General features: G+C 42.4%; 1 protein-coding gene across 3 annotated transcripts in view; it reads right to left on the bottom strand.

The window, feature by feature from the left end:
* ATRN (attractin) overlaps positions 1 to 23,313 on the bottom strand; it is a 143,629-nt gene that overhangs the window by 38,446 nt on the left and 81,870 nt on the right. For all 3 annotated transcript variants that reach the window (XM_077782656.2, XM_085577295.1, XM_085577296.1), the window contains exons 23-25: positions 22,598 to 22,676; positions 22,042 to 22,199; positions 1,991 to 2,052 (exon numbers count right to left, since the gene is read on the bottom strand). In XM_077782656.2, coding sequence (XP_077638782.2) covers positions 1,991 to 2,052; positions 22,042 to 22,199; positions 22,598 to 22,676 — 299 coding nt within the window. The remainder of the gene's footprint in view (positions 1 to 1,990; positions 2,053 to 22,041; positions 22,200 to 22,597; positions 22,677 to 23,313) is intronic.

The raw sequence follows: 23,313 nt of genomic DNA, 5'->3' as shown, positions 1-23,313 counted from the left end.
CATTTTCCTTGCCTCTATTTTAGGGAGTAAATTCTCAGTCAGCTGTTGCTTATTAACAGCACAGGGGGCTCTCAGGTATTAGTTATTTATGGTCTGCCTTGGATCCCATAGTAATTATGAAATGTGCCCTAGAGCATTAAAAATGCAAATGTTCAATAATTTCCCCTATACCCAGTGAGATGAACCACACTGTTCTAATCCACTGGTTAATTAGGGAGTTATAGTAACTGTAAAATAAAACACCTGGAGAGAACCTTAGGAGTAGTGAAAGAATCAAAGAATTTCTAGCACATTATAAATGCTTAACTAGAAAACACCAGTGAACTGTCTTCTCCCAAATCCACACATTCTTATTCCTCTGGCTTGTTAGGATGTTAAATAATATTGCAACATTATTTCTCAAGGAGATCCATGTGGTAACAGTGATGGAGAAAGGAAACTTGTAGCCTTTGGACATGTATGCTCAGCATGTGCTCACTGAGACAGTGCACTTATCTTCTGCTTTAACCTGGGACTAGAATCATGGAAGGATTTGGGTTGGAAGGAACCTTGAAGATCATCCAGTTCCACACCCCTGCCATGTCAGGGACACCTCCCACTGTCCCAGGCTGCTCCAAGCCTTGTCCAGCCTGGCCTGGGACACTGCCAGGGACCCAGGAGCAGCCACAGCTGCTCTGGGAATCTCTTCACATAATGAATCTGGAACAATCCTCATCCTGGGGAGTTTAAACCCTCATGTGCAGATGTAGTTGGGTCTGTAAAGCCCTAATAGACAGGTTTTGCAATGCAGATTTATTTTATACAATTAGAAAAGAACTAAGGAACCAACTGCTTCCCTCTTCATTTTCCTAATAAGCAATTACCCTAACACAAAGATTTTTAGGAAAGATGTTGACTGTGATTAATTCAGCAAAATAAATGACTAAGCCTGAGCCAGAAATAACCATCTACTCTGCTCCAATGGCAGGAAGGTGGTTGTTCAAACCCACTGTTTCCCAGGGACTGCACTAAAGCAGATTCTACTCTCTAAAAGGTCCATATGAAAAAAAAAATATATAAACCACTTGTCTGAAGGATCTGTCTGGAGCTTCTTGCTTTAATTAAATTTAGCATGAAATCTAAAGCAAGATATTATTCCCACTGCTCATTTTATACCCGGCATAATATGCCTGCTTTAGAACAGGCTGTAATACCTGGAGTAGTGTTTACTCCATGTATATCCCTCCTGTAGTACTCCTTATCGATCAGGTATTGGTTTACACTTCTGGAGTATTAGCAGTCCCTAAGACAGAGGCCAATACACTGGATTTTGAAGCTTTGAAGAGAGGGCCTGCTGTGCTTTGGAAGTGTTTCACCTCTTTGTTAGGTGCGTATTTTTGGAGGAATGAAGAGGAGACAAGTATTGAAATGGCTTCTGTTGGTTCCCACTCTGAGGGAACCATCAGTTCACCTGACACTAAGAAATGAACTTAGAGCTGGGTATGAAAACCAGAAGTATTTGGCTTCTATTGAACTGTAACGTATGTTTACATTTAACTTGACATACTTTCAGAGTTCAGTTTAAAATCAAAAGGTGGTACCTAAAGAGCTGGAAATTACTCCAGACTTAACTCTTTGCAAAATAACTCTCCTGGTTTATGGCTGGTGTCTGAGGAGGCGTGAAAACCTGCAGTAAGTCACACACATCTGTGGCAAGTCAGTGTTTTCTACACCCTCTCAAAAGGAACTTCTCCTTTCCCAAAAGCCTCTCCCAGCCCCATCCTCCCTTTCGCTGCATGCACTGGAATCATGCATTGGCAAAGATGCACAGAAAATTCATTTTCTTAGCGTAACTCCTAATTAAATATTTAAGTCAGAGTGAAGACTTCCATTTTCTAGGCTGTGCTGTAAGCAGAATGTTTAAGTTAAAAAAAAACAGACCAAGAAGAACCCAAACTCTGAAGCCCAGAACCTAAAGAAGTAACATTTAGCTGTCTTAAATGAAAAGTACCTGAAAAATGTCACAAAGAACTGCACCAGGTCCATAAAGTTGCTGTGCTGTGAGAATGCAATCTGCAAAAGAAAAGCAAATGCTTTCTGTTACTTACTGGAAAGAAAATTCGTATGTAAAAAGGATTAAAAATTACAATGAAAAGCACCTTTACTCAGATCAATTCATATTTTTCAACACTGTTTTTGAGAAAGAACAGAAATGTTCTGAGGGAAAAGAATAAACTATAACTTCATATTGTTTTGAAAACATATATCCCAGAAATTAAGCTGAACAAGTAACTCTGTCTCCCAGCCATGTTCCATGGAATATTCTTCAGTGCACATTGAAGAAAACACTACTTCAAAAACTTAGAACAGAGGTTTCAGAGAGCTGCAAATAATCTTTAATTAAAAGTGGAAATCTTTAATTATTGTTTACACAGCAACCCATAATTTAATATTTACATTTCAAACAATATCCAGACAACAAAATCTCTCCTTGAAGAAGCAACTTACACCAAGAGCTGCACAGAGGCACGAAGCACAGAAGATGATAGACACTGTGAAAACAGCTATGGCATTCATCTCGGCTCACTGCCCTGCAGTCCCACGGCAGAGCAGGGAAAAACACACCAGAACATTTGGGACAAAACCAGAGGGAAGAGGCCAGCAGGAAACTGGGAGGTGGTTAGAGGCAAAAGGGAAGATTAGGGAGCCTGGGTAAAAATAACAACGTGGAGGGGAGGCGAGCCAAGAGAAAAGCAACTTGTGCAATATTAGGGATCAGAAGTTCTTTCCAGGTACCTCCTATTTCCTCTGCCTATCAATCTCTCAGCACCACAACAGCATATTAACTCTTTCATGGAGTAACAGAGTTTCTTCAAAATTAAAGTGAAATCGGCACTGACAAAAGCTTGTCATGGATATTAAATCCACTTCTGGTGTAATTTGTTCTTTTTCTCCCTTAATAAGCAGTACTTATGGCAACATTAGCATAAACATAAATCCCTCCTCCCAGCTACAGCCACATCCCAGAATTCATGAATATGTGTAAAGTGAATCATTGCATGGGTTTCTGCTGCTCTGGAACATTTTCTATGATCATATTTGCTTTAACTATCCATTGTAACTTGGTACAGAAACTGCCCCAAATAGTTTTCTTATCAATGAATTGAAATATTTTGAAGTTGAAAGTTCCGTTGCCGTTCACAACCACTGTGTGGCTGGAAAGTGAACTCCAAACCTGCACGCCAGATGCTGCAACCTCAACAGCCCTGCCTACACAAGACAAGAAAACACAGAGTTATTTGTTGGTTTTTACTTCTGAAGTGCTTCCCAATAGTCTTCTGATTATTAAACAACAGCAGGATTTCACTTTTTGTGTAAAAAAATCAGTGCCTAGTAACTAAAGTGGTACAGTATTTGCATAAATGGATATTCATGGATATTCTGGAATAAATATAATATTTTGAAATGTATTTAAGGCAAAGATAATCCTTACTGAAATATCTCATCCCAAAATACAAACATGTAACACAGCCAGTATAAAACAAAAGCCAACTTTTCTTATTATTTCTGAGAATAACCATGATACTGAGTGACTATAAGAGATGCATTTCAAAATAAAGCCCTTGCTATGTAACAATTCTTTAGTAGAAAAAGAAAATTAAAAGCACAAAGGAATCACTGACAGGCCAGTCTCCTGTAGATGACTATCAGGATGAGTTTCTGTTATGGAAACCAAAACTTGCTCCCATTAGAAGAAAAAAATAAACTGTTATTTTTAAAATAAGAGAGATTCTATGAAATATTAATGAGACCAATACCAGAGAATGACTTCTTATTTTTTGGTAACAACTTCAGGAAACAAATAAAAACAAAAACAAACAAACAAAAAATAATGTAGGTTTATTTCACACAGAAGCCCTACAAATGTTTTACCAGTAGTGATTATTTTCTCTACCTGTTGGAGTTCTTCTCCTGTAAAGCCCAATTGAGGACCTGTACCTCACACATGGATTAAAAAAAAAAAACAAAAACCCAGGTTGTTTCTACAATTTACTCCTCACAAGCTGAAAATACTTTGTGCCATCAAACCTGACCAATCTGTGTCACAGGCAATTTGGTCTCATAATTGTTAATGGTTTGCTTATTTAGAGCTTAATTTCCACGAATATAATCTGTTCCTAGGACTTAATTAATTCAGTTACATTGAAAGTTTGGTTGGAAACAGCTGCTGAAAGTAGGCTGTTCATTCTGGATCCATGAAAAATATGGCACCAATTTCTTAGCAGGCTGAGGTTTTAATTAAGTTTAGCTGACAGTAGAAGATTCATTTATCCATTCTCAAAAAATGAATTCTGTACCAAAGGCTGAAGCAGTTTAACTGCAGGAAAGCTCTGTGAGGCTTGTGCTGGGGAAAGGCTCCCCGAGGTAGTGGGCAGAACCTGAGCTCAGCTGCACCATCAAATCCCCACTTTCACATCAAAGAACCCCAGAACTGTTGAGGTTTGGGCTCTGGCCCCATCCAGTCCAACCATCCCCCAGCACTGCCACCACTGTCCCATGTCCCCAGGTGCCACAGCCACATGGCTGTGAGATCCCTGCAGGGGGAGGATTGCACGGGGCAGTCCAGCCCAGCCCTGGGCAGCCAGGGCTGCACAGCCCATTCTGGGCAGAGATTTCCCCTAACATCCACCTTAAACCTCTCCCTGGGCAGCCAGGGCTGCACAGCCCATTCTGGGCAGAGATTTCCCCTAACATCCACCTTAAACCTCTCCCTGGGCACACCTGGAGCCACCTCAGGCACTGGGGAGCAGCACCCCCAGCTCCTCTCCCCTGGAGCAGCGCCCCGACCCCCCCCAGCCATGGAAGGAGGCTTCACACGCTGCTCTTAGGAATAACATGGCAAACTCCGATACTTATTTGTGCTAATTCCAAAGAACATTACAAAGCTTGTGTTTATCTTATCTGCAAAGGTACACTGGAGAGCACAGCTGCCCGTTCTGCTTTTCCTGTTGCCACATCATCTGACTTACTAAAATAATCCACCTGATTTCCAGAGAACCAGACATAGCTGGCTGCATGGACTAACAAAAATTTATAATGAAGAGCTTTACATTTTTTTTTTATTATTTGATTAGCATAAAATATGAAGCCAAGAAGAAAATTTGGCTTCCTCTAACTAGCCAACATCTAAAAATTGCACTGGTTTTGAAATCAGTACATGCAATTTTCAAAGGAGTTAATGGCAAATGACTTGGCCACAAAATAATATAAGCAAAGGAAAAGCATGTTTGAACCCAACAGACATTTCAGTAACAGTTGGTGTTTCAAACTCAAAATATTGCTGGAGCTAAACTACAGCCTGTGGCTGATAGAAATTTTGAAAATCCATTAGAACAATTACATACCAGGACTTGGTTTGCATAGGCACCAGAGTTTGTTCTTCAAGCGAAAAGAAAACTGAAAATAATTTTGACATAACATTTTTGTACTAAAGTAGGCCAACTAAGACCCAAGTTCACCTTAAACCTGTACATGCAACAATGCCTAAAATTATTTGAACCTCTCTTCTTGTGATCTACAAGTGTTCTGAACGCTTTAAAAACAAATTGAGTTTCACATACCACTAAGAAAAATCAGTTTACAAGCAAATAAGAAATTATGCAGAAATTTTTTGTTAAATCCAGCAAGAATTAAATTTGAGTAACTCCTCCCATTTAACTGTAATAAACAGATGTACCAGTAATCCAGCACAGCATAACACTTTCCACTTATGCTGGAAGTTACTGATATTTTATAGGAAGTCAAACTATTCACCACAATGGGATTAGGACAACAGGTTCTCCAAACTCAAATAATTTCTAATATTATACATAATATTAGTACCCCAGATCTAAAATTAACTAAAGAACTGGAAACGTAAGAGTTGGGGTTGTTGCAGAAGGCTCTTGGGAGACCTTCCAGGGCCTGAAAGGTCTTCAGGAGAGCTGGAGAGGGACTGGGGACAAGGGACAGAGGGACAGGAGCCAGGGAATGGCTCCCACTGCCAGAGGGCAGGGATGGACAGGATATTGGGAATTAGGAATTGTTTCCTGGCAGGGTGGGCAGGCCCTGGCACAGGTGCCCAGAGCAGCTGTGGCTGCCCCTGGACCCCTGGCAGTGCCCAAGGCCAGGCTGGACACTGGGACTGGGAGCAGCCTGGGACAGAGAGAGGTGTCCCTGCCCAGGGATGGGCTTTGAGGTCATTTCCCACCCACACTATTCTGGGATTCTGTGAATGTACTGAGGAATATTTCAAGTAGGGCAATTTCATACTATAATTTGGTACATTTTGGGTCTCTATACACTTGAGAAATGAACAACCACAGAAAATAGTGTTTCCACAACTTTTTTGCCTTGGTAACAACTCAGGATTATTGATGTATTATATTTGTATTTTTCTTCACCAACATATAAAGTGACTAAATTCCTACCAGTAGTGCCTTTTTTTTCATCCCCATTTCATATCAGGGATGAGAAAAAGAGAAACTGAAAATTATATTTTGCACAGGGACATGCTCCTAGAATAGAACTGTGTAAGAAAGAAAAATAAAATTCTAATTAACTTCTGAAACCAGAGTGACCCAACAGAGACAGCGTAATGTGAATCTGGCTCCCAGAGCTTGGGGCTTGCTGTGAATTCAGAAGATATCAAAAGGTCCAACTGCTACATCCATTAACCTCACCTGGCAGGTGGGAGAATGCTACAGAACTACTGTTTTGAAAGTCTACAGGACCACACAAAAATTTAAGAGGTTTTTGGGCTGCTTTCTGCTTTTTACTTCAATCTAGCCCCAGCACCGAAGTTAACGAACAAAAAGCAGCAGGAGAAAGTGGAAAGCTGGGAGTTCCACAGGCTTCCAATGAGAGAAAGTCACAAGCCAAACAAGCTGCAGGTGACATTCATGCACATCTTCCTCTTTTTGTTGCCCAAAACTCCACTGTCTTGTCTCTTTTTTCCTATGGTTAGAGGCAAAGATTCAATCTGACCTTGGTGAATACAGACAACACTTACAGGATGCCATGGTCTGAATGCTGAGTGCCTGTGCCTTTGTCAAAGGACCTGCTGTAAAACAAAGGGGCTTAAGTATCTTGAGTGATGCCAAAGTCATCAAAACATTTCTTTTGCCCTCCTGAATAATGCTGGGGGAAACTTCTCTTCTGCTCAGGAGTATTGTCATTGCCTGTTCCAGCTCACCTTCAGACACACACAGTGTGCTCTGACGGAACTCCTGGCAAAGGCCAACGCTGCTCCTGGTGCTCTCCACTCCACAGCAGCACCGAGCCAACTCCAAGGGCCCTGGCTGGGAGGTCTGGGGAAAGAATGTGCCAACACAGCAATCCAGCTCCACCACCTGAACATGATCTCAGTCCTGCCACGTGCTGCTGCCTCCCATGTTCTGTAAATGTCTTTAATGAGCCATGGAAGCCATGAAGGTAGCAGAGAGCCAATCACAGGAATGAAGGGCAAAAAGCCTTTCAAAAACACCCTTCAGAAGCTGGGGTTTTGGAGCTGAACCTGCTCACTGAGGGATGAGCAAACACAGCAGCAGCCTGAGACAAGCCTTTTTCAGGCAGGTGGCCCCAAAATGATCTCAGCGATGTCAGCTCCAGGGAACACTTTCCAGAAGGAAGCGTTTGTTCACCTCTGCGGGTGACCTATGGGATTTAGACACAGATTATGACATCCAAATCCAGGGTCACACGGGCATTCCTATCAGCCCTTTACACTCAATGGAAACCTCATCTGTGGTTCAGCTGACCAAGGCACATGCCTAATAATAAATAACAAAAAATTATTACCTGACCAGTTCCATTAACAGAACTGTAAACACTGAAACACACAAAGACATCTATTTGTAGACCCTTAAATTCAGTTAGTTTAAATTTCCATGGTGCATCCTTATCCTTGGTTTCATGGATGCACTGGAAGCTCCATGTGTTGTCTACAGAAGGGTGAAAGCTATTGCAGCTGCCCTGGGACACCTCACCTGGCCTCCAGCTGCCGTTCCAGGATCACAGATTAGGCTGGGATGGAAGGGACCTTAAAGCCTGTCTCATTCCACTCCCTGCTATGGGCAGGGACACCTCCCACTAGACCAGGATGCTCCAAGCCCTGTCCAACAGCTTTTGAGTGAATCCCTATTCCAATCACACCATGGAAGCAGAAGGACATTCTCTTGCAGAGGCACCACAGATCTCTGTTCTAAACTAACAGCAAAACTGCACCCAAATTTGGAGGTTGGGTAGAAAATTTAACCTAATCCACAGGCAAAGATTGTCTAGATGTAAAGTTAAACCTTAGGTTTCAGAGAAGAAAGGATCTTAACAGGAGTTAATTGTAACTTGGAAAACTCTGACACACAACAAGTTGAAGTGGAGCATGACTAGGAGGTGGGAGACCCCAGAGAGTTTTTAATGCACCTGATGCTTTGGTGTGGACATCAGAAGCAGCACTGGAAGGGGCTCTGAGCTCTCCCTTGGGCCTTCTCTTCCCCCGGCTGAACACCCCAGCTCTCATTCTGTTGCCAGAGCAGAGAGGTTCCAGCATTTGGAGCACCTCCATGGCCTCCTCTGGCCCAGTTCCTCATCTACGGAACAGTTCACTCATCAAATCCACCTTTCTCCAAATCAGAGAGAACTTGGTGCAGAGGTTCTCATGCTCACATTTGCATTCTACAACAAGCAAAAATTTAATCCTCACTCAGATTTGATTTTCACATCTACTACCCCGAGTCACTCTGCTCCTGTGTGAAGGATGAAGGAGATTAATGACTTACTCCTCACCTGCTGCAATATTAACTGAGCCATTGAGCTTTATGACACAAATACTCGCTACCGTGTAAATATAAAACCTGCTTCACTTCTGAACTTATTCCGAGATGAAAATCGATTTACATTCCAATACTGTGTTGCTTTCCTGCAGTAGTCACAAATTGTCACTTCTCAGCTAATAGGCTGCAGTCAGCAGTTGGCTCAGAAATGTCAATTATACGTGTTTTGTCTTCCCATGTGAACTCTCTTATGTTGTGCAGAGCGAACACAGGCACGACTCTCTCTAAATTAAAAATAGTGCTTAAGATGTGGTCCCAGATTTCACAGCATCCCAGAAATTATCACAGAAATCTGACAAATGAGAAGTATTTCTTTAATAAACAGCCAGCAGCTGAACTGTGATGCACATCTAAATTTAAAGTGCACTAGGAAATAAAATTCTGGAAAGTCCTGTAATTGAAACAGCAAACTCAGCTCAGACCACGCACACCTCCACATGACAGAAACAAGGCCCAAGAAAGCCAAGGCAAGGCCAGAAAAAACTCAATTCTTCTGAATCTTCAGTGAATTCTCCTAAATCCTCTGAACTTCTCTGTTCTTCTTTCAGGCCACTTAACAAGAAGAAAGACCCTGAGGGGCTGGAGTGTGTCCAGTGCAGGGAAGGGAGTGGGAAGGGGCTGAAGAATTCCTGAGGGAGCTGGGAAGGGGCTGGAGAGTTCCTGAGGTGCTGGGAAGGGGCTGGAGAATTCCTGAGCGATCTGGGAAGGAGCTGGAGAATTCCTGAGGGAGCTGGGAAGGGGCTGGAGAGTTCCTGAGGGAACTGGGAAGGGGCTGGAGAGTTCCTGAGGGAACTGGAAGGGGCTCAGCCTGGAGCAAAGGAGGCTCAGGGGGACCTTGTGGCTCTGCACAGCTCCTGCCAGGAGGGGACAGCTGGGGGGGTCGGGCTGGAAACAGGGACAGGAGGAGAGGGAATGGCCTCAGGGGAGCTCAGGGTGGGCACTGGGGAAATTAGTGAAAGGGTTGTCCAGCTGTGGCACAGCTGCCCAGGGCAGTGATGGAGCAGCCCTCCCTGGAGGGATTTAACAGCCATGTAAGGTAGCACTTGGGGACATGGGTCAGTGCTGGCCTTGGCAGTGCTGGGGAACAGCTGGACTTGATGGTCTTAGAGGGTTTTCCAACACAAATGATTCTGTGATCCTGTAATTGCAACAATTATTCTGGAGACAAGGAAACTCTGAGGTACTTGGAAAAACTGCTTAAAAATAAAGATCCTAAACCTTGAGACAGAAGACACGTCACCAGTAGGAAAACGCTCCCATTGTCTGAGTTCCAGTTCCTCAAGCACTTCCATCCAGTTCCAGCCACTGCGGTGCAGGTGCATTTGGGAGGAATCACGTTGTACTTGGGAAGGACCCCACTGCACTTGGGAAGGAAGGATCCTGTTACACTTGGGAAGGAAGGATCCCGCTGCACTTGGGAAGGAAGGATCCCGCTGCACTTGGGAAGGAAGGATCCCGCTGCACTTGGGAAGGAAGGATCCTGTTCCTGGCTCTGTGTCCTGCAGAACTCTGACACCATATGCATGCAGGCTCGGTTACATTCGGCAGCATGCCAACTATTGCGGGAGAGTTTCAACATGGAGAAAATTAAAACTTTAGGACATAACAGCTCAAACTCTCACTCAGACCCTTGAAGTCCAGTAAAAATGAGCTTTATAGCCTACTGAGCTTAAAAGGAATAAAAGTTGTTTTGCTAAAGAGCAGGTGATGTAAGTACATAAGAGGGAATCAAGAATAAACAGTATAAAACAGACAAAGCAATATTTGCAAGTTTCTCTTTTAAGGGTTCAATATAGCTGACAGATGGAAACAGGCAAAACCTTCTGTCTTGCATCAGTTGTGACCAGACAAAACAGGGGGGAAAATGCAAGACAGAGTTGAGGGTTGCAGCAGTGTTAATGGGGAAAACAAGCTCTGTCTCCTGAGTTCCAAGGATCATATTGGATGAGAAATTTAACATGTTTATCAAAACATCCTGTAATATGCCAGCTGCAGGAATCTCATCTTTAATAAAATAAACTAGTAAAGTAAGTGTATATGTATTTATACATATTACATATAGAATCACAGAATTGTTTGGGTTGGAAGGGACCTTAAAGATTATCTAGCTACAGCCCCAAACTAAATGTGTATTTATATAAATAATCAAATTAAAATACCTTTGAATGACAACACTGTCACATTATTACACAACACTGAAGCCACAAGAAATCTCAAACATCACATCATGGACTGAAGTGGCAGTAATTAAAACCCCCCAAATTTACTTTGAACAAACCACATAGCATCAGGATCAGTTTTGAAGAGCTATGAAATCAGAACCATAGGGCTGGGCTGTTTTGTTCATCACAGATTTTTCTCTTGAGAGCCTTGTCTATAATTTGGTGTTCAAGAAATCTTAATGTGAAAAAAATAACCATGCTGGGTAGGGCAGAATGCACAACTTCTCTATAAGCTCTCAGATTTACATTAAAAAGGCCAGTAGTCACTGCCTATCACTAAAAGACTACTAGAACACCTAATTCACCCTTTTGTTATGAAGAATTTCCCAGTAAAATACTGAAATGACAATTCAATTGATGGAATTTACTTCAACCCTCAGCCAAGATATTAATGTAGTTTATTGATACTTTTGGTCCAGGTGTGGGAAGCTGGATTGTGCTAATCTTGCATGCAAAACAGACCAGTTCAAGAAATAACTATACATGACACTTAAAAAATAATTTAAGAGAGAACCAATTTAAGAAAAAAACCCTATGAAATCCCCAATCACAGCAGAAATTTATTCCTATACAGGACTATGACAGTACTACCCCCTGCCCTGACCCCAGGTCTTGCTTGCTAACATTGCTGGGAGCAACATTTGCCAATACAGTAAAAACAGTCAAAATCTTAATAATACAAAGTCAGGAAGATAAGTGAGAGAAAAATGACTTTCAGGTCCTTCCAGGGATATTTTTTCCCCCAAAAGAAGCCCCGCAGGCAGCTGAGAGCTGTCAGCACAGTGCTGGTGTCTCTGGCTCCATGTTTGGGAGCTAAACCAGCCACAAACATTGGGTTTGTCACCCAGTCCCGGGGTGACTTTACGATGCTCATATCCCCATTCATCTGCTTAGCCCAGAAATGAGTTTTGCACCTCTAAGGCTGGTTCTGAGAGCGACAGGGGAGAGAAGAAGCACGAGTTTGTGTTCAGACACTGCACTCACTGCTCCACATTCCTGCTGCTGGACTGTGCTGCCTGCAGCACCGAGACAGCAGGACAGAGCTGCCCCTTGCTGTTAGTCAGTGTTAGCTGGCCGAGGCAGAGAAGTTCCCCGGACTGGGGGTTTCCTTTTCCCTTAGACCTGTTCAGACCTGCTCTGGCCTGAACCCCAGAGAAGCAGTGGCAGCTCGCAGAGGGACTGATGAGAGACTGAGGGAGCTGAGCTGCAGCCCACGGAGGGATTGCTGAGTTTGTCTTTCTTTGGGAGCAGCAAGAGCTTTTAGTGTTTGATATTGTTCATTCTTTGTGCTGGTGAATGCTTGGCCTGTTAAATAAGCAGTTTTTTCCACTTTTCTCCAAGGAAACCTTTTCCCAAACCAGCTGGGGGAGGGGCTGCTTGAATTTCCTTTCTAGAGGAAACCCCTTTGGAGGTTCTCTCCCAAATTTGCCCTAAAGCAGGACATACCCTCTCTTAGTCCTGGATATACTTTCCTTTGTGGATTAGCTAGGCTGAATCCACTGTTGCGTTTCAGTGGGTGGCTTCTTCTATTTTACTGCCAATACACCTTCCTCTACTTCATTAACTCTGCTCACTATTCTGACTCTTCAAATAAGCTTTTGTATACAGAAAAGTATCTCACTCTTTCAGCTTCTCAGAAATGGCCCACGGCACTCATTTTCTGAAATAGACTTGAATTTGGGGTCTGTATTTACATTCTCTGCTGGGTTATGGTATTTTCAAGAGTTATTCATCACAGAAATACAGCAACCTCAAGCATCCAACACTGGCTTCACCCAGAAGAAATTAATGCCTGATTCAGACTTAGCTTCCATAGAAAATTAATTCTGTAACTTTTTATATATTTTCCAGCCCTGCATTCAAGAAGAGAAAAAAATCAGCTTCCTTAAAATTAAGGCAATCAATACATATGTCACTGTCGGATCTCAATAAAACACAACCCAAGAAATGCTCCTGGTATTATTAAATCTGAATTGCAGACTATCTCTCTCTGGTATCCTATAACTTTTCTTATTTATGCAGCTGAAGTTTGGCAATGGACATTCAAAAAGACTCCCAGTGCTGTAGGAAGGTATTACTATTATCCTCACAAAAATTATGTGAGTCACTACAGCTCATCCCAGGAAATCCCAAGCTACAGATGTAAAACCCCAAGACTTCATTGGCTGCTCTTCACTGCCTAAGAGCTGCAGAGGGACTGGGGACAAGGCCTGCAGGACAGGACACAGGGAATAGCTCCCACTGCCAGAGGGCAGGGATGGATGGGATACTGGGAATTAGGAATTGTTCCCTGGGAGGGTGTGAGGCCCTGGCACAGGTACCCAGAGCAGCTGGGGCTGCCCCTGGACCCCTGGAGGTGTCTAAGGCCAGGCTGGACACTGGGCTGGGAGCAGCCTGGGATAATGGAAGGTGTCCCTGCCATGGCAAAGGTGGGGTGGGATGATCCTTCATCTCCCTTCCAACCCAAACCATTCCATGAATCTCTGATAAAAATCCACCCCCTCTCCCCCACCACCACAGCACTTGAAAAATTTGGCATGAACAGTTTTCAGGACTGTTGACGCTACAACCTCCTGCGAAAAGGACTGAAGTGGCACCACATCCTGCCAAGGGTTAACTGCCTGTGAGAGAAATCCTCCTTTTAAAGGATTTAAGAAGGTGCTAACAAAAATATTACTTAATTGAAAAGGGAACAACTTCTAAAAGGAGAAAAATGCCATCAGTTGATGGCAAAAGTAAGGTGACAGGAGTAGATTAAACACAAGCAGCTGTTTCATGTTTTAAAGGACTATTTAACTCTTGTGTTTTAAATCTTTCCATCCCACAGTAGATGTCAGTTTGCCTGTTCTGAAAAATCAGCATGTAATTGCATGTCTCCAAAAGTAATTACATTCAACAGCAAATTTCGTCAGATTAACAAATTGATTTACATTTCATTGTTGCATTTCAAGAAAACCTCTCACACAGCAAGAGAGATGCAGGGGGGAGGCTCAAAAGCATCTGCAGTTACAGCTAAGGAAAGGCAAGGGATACCATTAGCAAACAACTTTGGCATTACAATGCTTTCAGAAGCAACAGGAAAAAAAGATTTTTGGAATAAAGGGTCCCAGAGAGTTGAGGATGATTTTATCTCTGCACTTACATCTCTTGTTAAATATGCACGAGGCACATGAGGACCTGGCAGGAAAGCTGTCCAGATCAGCAACCTCACTGCGATTTCAAGCCTACATAATTATTTTATCAAAGCAATCCCGACCTATCTGAATGTGTTTTATTCTCTTTGGCCAACAAGAAAGACACTCCTCCTTTGCCCTCACTGGGAGCTCTTGTGTGATGAACCTGTTGGTTTTGGTTTGAGAATGACTAATTTAGAGAAAGACTGGGAACCTCCACGGGCCATGTCCAGTCCTCAGGGGTTATTTATCCTGCATCAAATACCTAATGCTCCTTCCAGACAGGAATCGAGGCATTAGAGACAGTTCAGACCCTGCTTTTTAACTGTGACCGGTTTCTTCACTCGCTCTTTTTCCATGGATTATCAAAGCCTTTTAGTCAGGCTGTAAACCTCAAAGAGGGGAAGGCAGAGAGCATCACTGCTGGCAATGATCATGCCACCTGAAAGAGGCTGAAAGCCTAAAAGAAAAGGAACATGTGAGATCTGATGTTCCTCCAGCTCTGTCTTGGGCCCCTCCTCACCTGGCAGGAGCTAAGGGTACCCCAAAGCTTTCCTAGTCTGTAGCAAAATGTCATCCATCATTTAACTCTGGAAGAAAACAAATGCTTTCTGAACTACACTAAACATGAATGGCAAATAAAATTAAAGCTTAATTGAAAGCAATATTGAGATTCTTGCTAATGCAGACTACCTGTTTTAGGGGTAATGCTACAAATAAAACTAGCAGGTTGATTGGGAAGAGCATTAGAAGAAGAATTGCAAATCAAAACTGCTTTAATGAAGGAGCCTTACTTTGAACAATGAGAATTTCAGGTGGTTATACTGGAGGACACAATAGCAATGAAACACTGAAATAAACAATGATAAAGATCAGAGCAAGTGCTTTGAGGATTGTGGAGTCTTCTTAAAAATGTAATTCCTGGCAGTTTGCAAAATATTGGCTAATATTTTCAACTTGAATAGCCACATCAGCATAAGAAAAAACAAGAGCCATTTCTCAGCAGAATCCCAGTCTAGTGTAAAATTCATCTGACTCCGAAACACAGCTGACAGCAGGCGGCTCCACCTGAACTTTCCCTATAAAGAAGACAGGAAATACCTCCAGGCTGAAGAAAAGACCCATTTCCAACATCACTGCCAGCTCTGCTGAGCCAATGGGATGTGAAGTGAGTTTGCTCTCCTACATCCCTATAGACATGTTCAGCGTACCACTGGAAACCAGTGGGAACTGTTCCCAGGTCAAAGGAGGCAATTAGTAACTGTAACACAATCCTTTGGGAAACCCTTGGGCTGCAGAGGGAGGCAGAGAAGTCTTTTGATGCCTGTGAAAGAACAGAGCTTCAGCTATTCCCTTAAAACAGCTCAGGATAGAAGAAAAGTTCTTTTAAAAAATCAGTAGTTCCAGGTTTAATATATAAGGCATCTGAATCCAAGAAAGTGCCAGTTCCAAAAGGTTTAAAGGGAACACAGTTGTCCTCCCACATCTATCAGAAATCTCACTTCATGCAGCACTGCAGCTCTTCACTGAAGCACTAAAATGAGCATTTTCCTTCCAAGGTTGGATGCAGTCATCCTGGCAATAGGAATTTAAGAAAAGCAACAGAAGGCAGAGAGGGAGAGCCCCAAAGGAAGGGGTTCATTAAAGAGCACCTCAGCTAATGGCTGACATCTCATTCCTGGGGATGGCACCTGCAATGGATCTGTACAGAGCAGCTGGAGCTGTGACACCTGCATTTCTCCTGTGGAGCCAGGCTGGGAGAGCTGGGAATGTTCAGCCTGGAAAGAGAAGGCTCTAGGATGACCTTATAGCCCCTCCCAGTGCCTAAAGGGGCTCCAGGAGAGCTGGAGAGGGACTGGGGACAAGGGGCTGCAGTTCAAGGACAAGAGGGAATGGCTTCCCACTGCCAGAATCAAGGGTTAGATAGGGTTTGAAATTCTTCCCTGTGAGACTATGGCACAGATTGCCCCCAGAAGCTGTGATTGCCCCATCCCTGAAATAGTTCCAGGCAAGGTGCGATGGAGTTTGGAGCACCCAGGGATAGTGGAAGGTGTCCCTGTCCATGACAGGGGTTTGAATGAGATGGTCTTTAAGGCCCCTTCCAATCCAAACCCATCTGTGATTCCAGGATTCCATGTGCCAGTCCAAAGATAGTCACCTGTGACAGTCACCTGGATCACTACCAAAAGAAAGCACCACAGACCAAATTCTGGTTTAATTACAACACATTTGAGCCTGTCCTCAGTTTCCAGGTTTCCTATGAGTGACAGTTTCTGCCCTTTCCCTCCTGACACCTCCTGTGCCAGCTGCCATCTACTGAAGGGCAATGAATTGTTTCACCTTGCAGTTCACCACTCACCCTTTCAGCAGAGGAACCAGAGAGCAATGCAGCATTTGGAGTGGGCTCACCAGGACCTTCCTGTCAGGGTAAACAGCAACTTTGGAGACAGAATAACTATGACAACACATATGTGACTGAGCTTAACAATCCACAGATTGTCTTTAAGGTCCCTCCAAACCTGTTTGTTCCATGAACTATCTGAGTAAAAAGGGATAAAGATATAAATGAGACAATATAGACAGACCATCCTGAAATAAATGAAGTAGAGGAAACAAGAAAGTTTAAGAAACTAAAACTGAAGACAGCAGAGGCAATTTTAGCTATTTTTCCATTACAGCCTTTATGAAATCTGAGTGGAAGGCAACAATTTCAGTGACTTGAATGTTTCCTACTGGTTCTCAAATGCACTTCAAACAGTGGGAGCTATGCAATGCTGCTACAGCCTCCACCACGCTGCACATGCAGCAATGCTGCATAGTCACAGTGGCACTTTTTGAAGCCCAACATGACAACGAATTGCCAAGAAAATTATATATAGTGAATACCTAATGAGATTTTGCAAATGGTATATTCAGCATGCAAGGGCTGCAAAATTCCTTCGCCTCTTTGTTTCTTGAAGCATTTGGTTCATAATTAACATTTAAGTGTGTTCAAATCAAAATCCTTCAACCAACACAAAGGAAAGACAGGAGGCAATTGCCAGTTAATGATACAATTACAAACTGGTTTTGCCTTAATCAGCTCCTAAACGTCTTACACATTCTCAGAACGTAGAGAGATGCTTGGAATCTGATAGAAAAAAAAAATCAAGTATCAAATGGGACAGAATGTTATTGAATATAAACAATAGTTTGGGTATGAAACAAGACTAAACCACCAATTTCTATTTAGTGAGTGGCAGCAAACACCATCAGCAGTAAATTGCAATGAAGCATAAATCTTACAGCCAGGGGAGAGTTTCCTGTATTAGCAGATCGAATTTTCACCCTCCTGTACACTCTGGAGAGGAGTTCACTCACTGGACTTGGCCCCAGGTAAATACATACAAGTTTAAACAGTATTAAAGCATGCTGACATTTACACAGGTATCTAAGAGAGTTTCAAATTCTCACCTGTAACTACCTGTCAGCTCCAGAACTGCAATTTCACCTCAGAGTAAGCTGACTTTGCATGGACTGAGACCCATGAAAAGAACTCCTCTGAAAGTTTCTGCACTGAATTCCTTTGCTTCTTACTGTGCTATTGTATAGCAGGTTATTTACAGTCAATGTCTCTCTTCTACTCTGAGCTAAGTTTGGAAAGAAGAAAGCAAATTCACAGTGAAGATTAAGCAAAGAGGAAGAATAGTGGGGAAAAGATTGTTGAATTCACATAAGTGGAAAAAAAAAATCTCAATCCTTCAACACTCACTAATGTCTTTTCCTAAAGGAAAGGAAAGATAGGGAATGTTTAGAGCCAAACTGAGGAGAGGAAGGTGAACATCTGGGGTTTGCTAAATGCTTCAAAATTCCCTGTGTCCAACATTTGTAGCAAAGGTGAGCTCACAAAGCAGAGAGAATGGAAATATCCAGAGAGTGTTGACAAGACCTTACCAGGATTTTCAGAAAAGCTTGGCAAAGGCTTTAAGTGAACTCCTTCATGCTTGGAACTGCTCAGAGAGGAGGAATTAGACAGAAGATTGCTGTATTTTGAAGGCTTTCTGCATTTTGCTGCTTTAGTTCTTTTACTGAATAAATCATTTTAAGTCATTAACCAGGCAGGGAAAGACATCCTAAACTAATATACTTAAAAAAAAAAAAAATTACCTGAGGTCGTTTGAAAAAGAGGTGGAGCAAGACAGGGAAAGAAGAGCCAGAACTGAGCATTGGCAGGGACAGAGCCATCTCTTACACAAAGGAGTACTTATATTTTCCAAGGGCAGATTTTAACAGGCAAGGAGAGAGAATGAAAAAGAGACAGAGTTCAATCAAGAACTTCAAGATAAAGTTTGCAATACTTAGAAAAAAAATAAGGTGGATTGTAGAATTGCTTTGCATTAAAAAAAAAAAGTATAAAGTTTTCTGTTGCAAGATTTTGTATAGACATAAACACTCATGTTTAAATACATCTGTTGTATTGAAATTGAAAATAAGCCAGGACAAGTGATGTATGCACAATGACAGTTTACTAAGATAGTCAAAGAATAATAATACCTAAAAATATGGTTTGGACATGCTGCACTGCCCAGGAGCAGCCCAAACACATGCATGAGCTGCCAGGTGATGCACATACAGACAGAATAATTTCCAGCAGCTTGGCAGAAGAAGAGTTTTCCTGACTTCGACATACTCTATTAAAATCAGTGTAATTTCCAAAGGAAATTGAAACATGTTCTGTCACTGTGTGACAGTTTAGTAGTGGATGTGCAATGAGAGACACTGTAGGAGATAAGCTAGGAAATAAGAGAACAGTTTGCATCCTGTCCATACTGCAACATGGAGTTTTAATTAATGAGCCAGTTTGCCCTGAAGGACTGATCCCAACAGAACAGGAACTTTTCTGCAGGGGAATCAGGGATGAACCCCTTGGAAAAACAAATGAGAGAACGAAAGCTCTGAATAAAAGCTATCCCTGAGAAGAATGTAGTATGGGATAAGTCAAGGACTGATGGCCAGGAAGTCTTAAAATCACAGAATCAGAGAATGAGGTGGGTTGGAAGGGATCTTAAAGTTCATCTCAATGCATCCCCCTGACATGGGCAGGAACACCTCCCACTAGACCAGGGTGGTCCAAGCTCCATCCAACCTGGCCTGAAACACTTCCAAGAATGGAGCAGCCACAGCTTCTCTGGGCATTTGTCCAAAAAAAATCTTTGTCCCAAAAACCTGTACCATGATTTAGCTTCTATCATATCAAACACAAACTACAGAGAACCATGACTTCACAAAAATGAAGAAAATTGGGGCATGGAAAGGACAGGTAGGGACACATATTGCAACTGAGGGAAGGTCAATCCCTCACAGCAGATTGCACAAGACCCGAAAGGACATAGTGAGTTCAGGTTTTTAGCTATGCACTGAAGAGGAAACTAACAGAAATTCTGTGGACCACAGATTGCTGGTCACTGCCAGACTTCTTCATAAAAACTGTGCCTCAATGAATAAGAGCTGATGCTATTTTAGACTTTGTTTTGGCAAGTAATAAAGACATTAAGAAGAGCTGGTGATAAAACATTAACTTGGATTGAGTGCATACAAGCACGTTCACATTAAATTAAGGATAAAGAGAGGTTAAGTGCTGTAAGAGAATCAAAGTTCACACTTTAACTATGAGAAATTAAATCAAACAGTAAAATCAAGCGGAGTAAGAGATCAGGAATGGGAAAGCTGCCATCTAAATATTTCTCTCAGGTCAAAGATGCAAAACTATTTGAAAGTTGCATCCTTGGAGCTAACCTCAAAAGGGACATGAGGATCAATTAAAGAGACTTTGTATTAAGGAGAGGAAAGGATTAATGAGCAATGTGTTTAAAGCCAGCAAGAATTAGAGAGATAAAATAAGAACTGCCAGAAGTCAAGCTGTGCCATTGCTCAGCAAATGAAAACAAAGCAGCAAGAGATGTTTCAACCATACAAGTAAAGGAAACCAGAAGGGGAAGGGAAGAGGGGATGCTGAAAGGAAAGAGAAAAACCAATCAGCTGTATCCCTAACACACAGCTCTGCAGCAACAAATCACAAAGAAATAAATCAGGGTAAGGTACACTCAAGCACTGATTACAGAAAATCAAATATCAATCAAAATAACCCATAAGGTTAAAAAAAAATACTTTTTTACTGACTCTTGTGATTATGAATTTGATGAAAGTTCAAATATTTAATAAATATTTAAATCACTGCACAAGTGCACCTTCGTACACAGATGCTACTGCCCCTACAACAAGCAGTAATTAGATGAAAATAAGGTGGTTTGGGCCTTGCTACTTGAGTATCCAGTGACAAAGATTTTACATTGTAGTTCATAAACTCCTCCATATTTAAAAATCAGGACTTAGTTTATTTTCAATACTTCAGCAGTTTATGAAGTAAAAACTCTCCAGCTGCAAACTGATTACCAAAACTGTAAGTGATATTAAAGAATCCAAAGCCAACCCGCCAAATCTTCAGTCTGCAATCCACAAGACAGTTTCCCAAGCAATTAAAACCCAGTATCTTTAGGAAAAGGTGATAAGAACATTTCACAAATATTCCTAATAATTTTTTTAAAAATTCAGGAAAAATATCACTATGGCTTAAGGACCATTTTTCCAGGTAGATCTCATTTTCTTGCTCAGTATTATCCTGTGCATTATCTCATTTTCTTGCTCAATATTATCCCACACATTGTTTTTGTTGAAAGAGTGAGTTTGCCTGACCAATACATTTGAAAGACCGAATGCATTAGTATGAAATGTCAGCTTTCACAAAACAGTCTCATGAACAAGGGTGAAGACGGAAAGATTTGGGTTCCCATATTTGACCAAGTTTCTTCAATAAGACAGAATTCAAATATGCTAAGCTTTATTTGAGATACATGGCTGCCCCATCCCTGTAACTGTTCGAGGCTAGACGGGGCTGGAGCAAGCTGGGCTAGCCAAAGCTGTCCCTGCCCATGGCAGCAGGTAGGAGAGGATCACCTTAGAAGTCCCTTCCACCCAAACCATTCCATGATCTCTGCTCCAGATCTCCAAGGATTTTGTCCTTCAAACACCCACATCACTCTGAGCACACAGGAAGCTGATACTTGACCAGCACGCTGCAAGAAGGTGGCTGAAGCTGCTCTGAATTGTGAGCTGCCTCAGGAACTGCAGGATCCCTGGTTGCAATCACGGAGTGATTCTGTCCGATTTTATCACCACTAGTCACAGAGTGATTCTGTCTGATTTTATCGCCACCAAGCTTCATCCACTGCACCTCCTGCATCACTTCATCACCATGTCCAGCCTGGTGGCCCAGGCACTGCCTGTCAACCGACTACCCTGAATAAAGGGGAAGGATGAGCTGCTCGTCCTGCACGTGCCACCAGCCTGAGGCAAGAGCAGGAGAAAGGGGATGGCCCTTGAGCTGGGCCTTCTGAGGCACTAAAGAGCTACTAAAGCATTTCCTCTGTCTGCTCTTTCTAGGCTTCCTCTTTAGCGTTATCAGTCTTTTCCTACAACATCAGGATCTGCACATTTCAAGTCAGACACCTCATCAAACACAGCCCTGTTAATAAAGGGGTGTCTCTATTTCACAGCACATCTTCAGCTCCACGGGGCTGAGGCAACATCAGAAGATGCTCACACCCTCTTCCTCTTACCCAGGAACATCAAACTCTGCCTGCTCTGGATTATGCCAGGCTGCCTCAGCTTGGACTACTCCAAGCACAGCAAACTACCACAGTTTTAAGAGAAATAGGAAAGGGACCTTTACACAATTTGACATATATTAGCAGCTCTTACCTGTATTTTTATGGGCCAGGTGAAATTGCTGACGTAAACAAAGAAGGTGATGTTCGGGTTGTTGCGGAAATCAAATTTCTCATTGGAGAAACTGTCCTTGTATTCTTTTATATTCGTTCTGGAAACAACTGGAATTTCCTCCCCAGCCTGTGTGCCAGCTGTTGTAAGAAGTAGCAAGAAAAGATATTCCAAGGTGTATTTAAGAAAACAAACAAAAGGGCAAAACATCCTAAATTCTAATTTAAAAAAAATCATTCAAAACCAACTATGTTAAGCTGCACTGCTTTATCAAAACCACTCTGTGCCAAGATGTTGCATTGTAAAAAAAATAAAATTTGCACTTTCAGTATTTACAAAATACACTATTAAAGTTGAAAACATAGGGCTTTTAAATATTTTATTTCCCCCTCAGGCTGACATTTTAAGAACACTATGCAAAAAGTACATAGGTTAAAAACCCCCAAGTTTTCCCACTTAAATTTGCTTTTTTCAGAAACAGCTAAATGAAAGAAGCTCCTGAGTTTAGATCATCCTCCTTAGACCATCCTCAATTTACCTGCAAAACTTGTGGACCAAGTAATGTTGAGGTTAAAGTTTTTAGATGCATTGATGAACATGTCCAGGTCTCTGTTTTGCTAAAGGAAGAAACAAAAAAGAAACCCCATTTTTAGGATAAGCAGTTTTACTGTACTGTTTCCTAGGAAATCATTGCTACAAAAAATTATCTTGGAATTTGTTACTTACATAAAGAAAATACATCAAGCTAAAAACTAAATACTATATTTTCTGGAAGAAGTATTATCTTCCTCAAAGAAAACATAACAAAGGAGTAATGCATACAGAATATCAAAGGAAAAACTGAGACACAATATATGGGGTGAAAACAAGCAAAACATCTCTGCTCTGGAGACAGGTCGAGAGACAGGATTGTTTAGCCTGCAGAAAAGAAGTGCCTAAGGAGCATCTAAAGGAGCTCCAGGAGAGCTGCAGAGGGACTGGGGACAAGGCCTGCGGGGACAGGACCCAGGGAATGGCTTTCACTGCCAGGGGGCAGGGATGGATGGGATCTTGGGAATGAGGAATTCCTGGCTGGGAGGGTGGGCAGGCCCTGGCACAGGGTGCCCAGAGCAGCTGTGGCTGCCCCTGGACCCCTGGCAGTCAGGATGGGTCAGGATGGACACTGGGGCTGGGAGAAGCCTGGGAGAGTGGGAGGTGTCCCTGCCATGGCAGGGGGGTTTGGAGCAGGATGAGCTTTAAGGTCCCTTCCAACTC

The sequence above is a fragment of the Lonchura striata genome, chromosome 4, assembly GCF_050655825.1.
Source record: "Lonchura striata isolate lonStrDom1 chromosome 4, ASM5065582v1, whole genome shotgun sequence".
Lineage (NCBI taxonomy): Eukaryota > Metazoa > Chordata > Aves > Passeriformes > Estrildidae > Lonchura > Lonchura striata.
The sequence above is the reverse complement of the archived record's forward strand: the minus strand, read 5'-3'. Positions and strand labels throughout refer to the sequence as shown.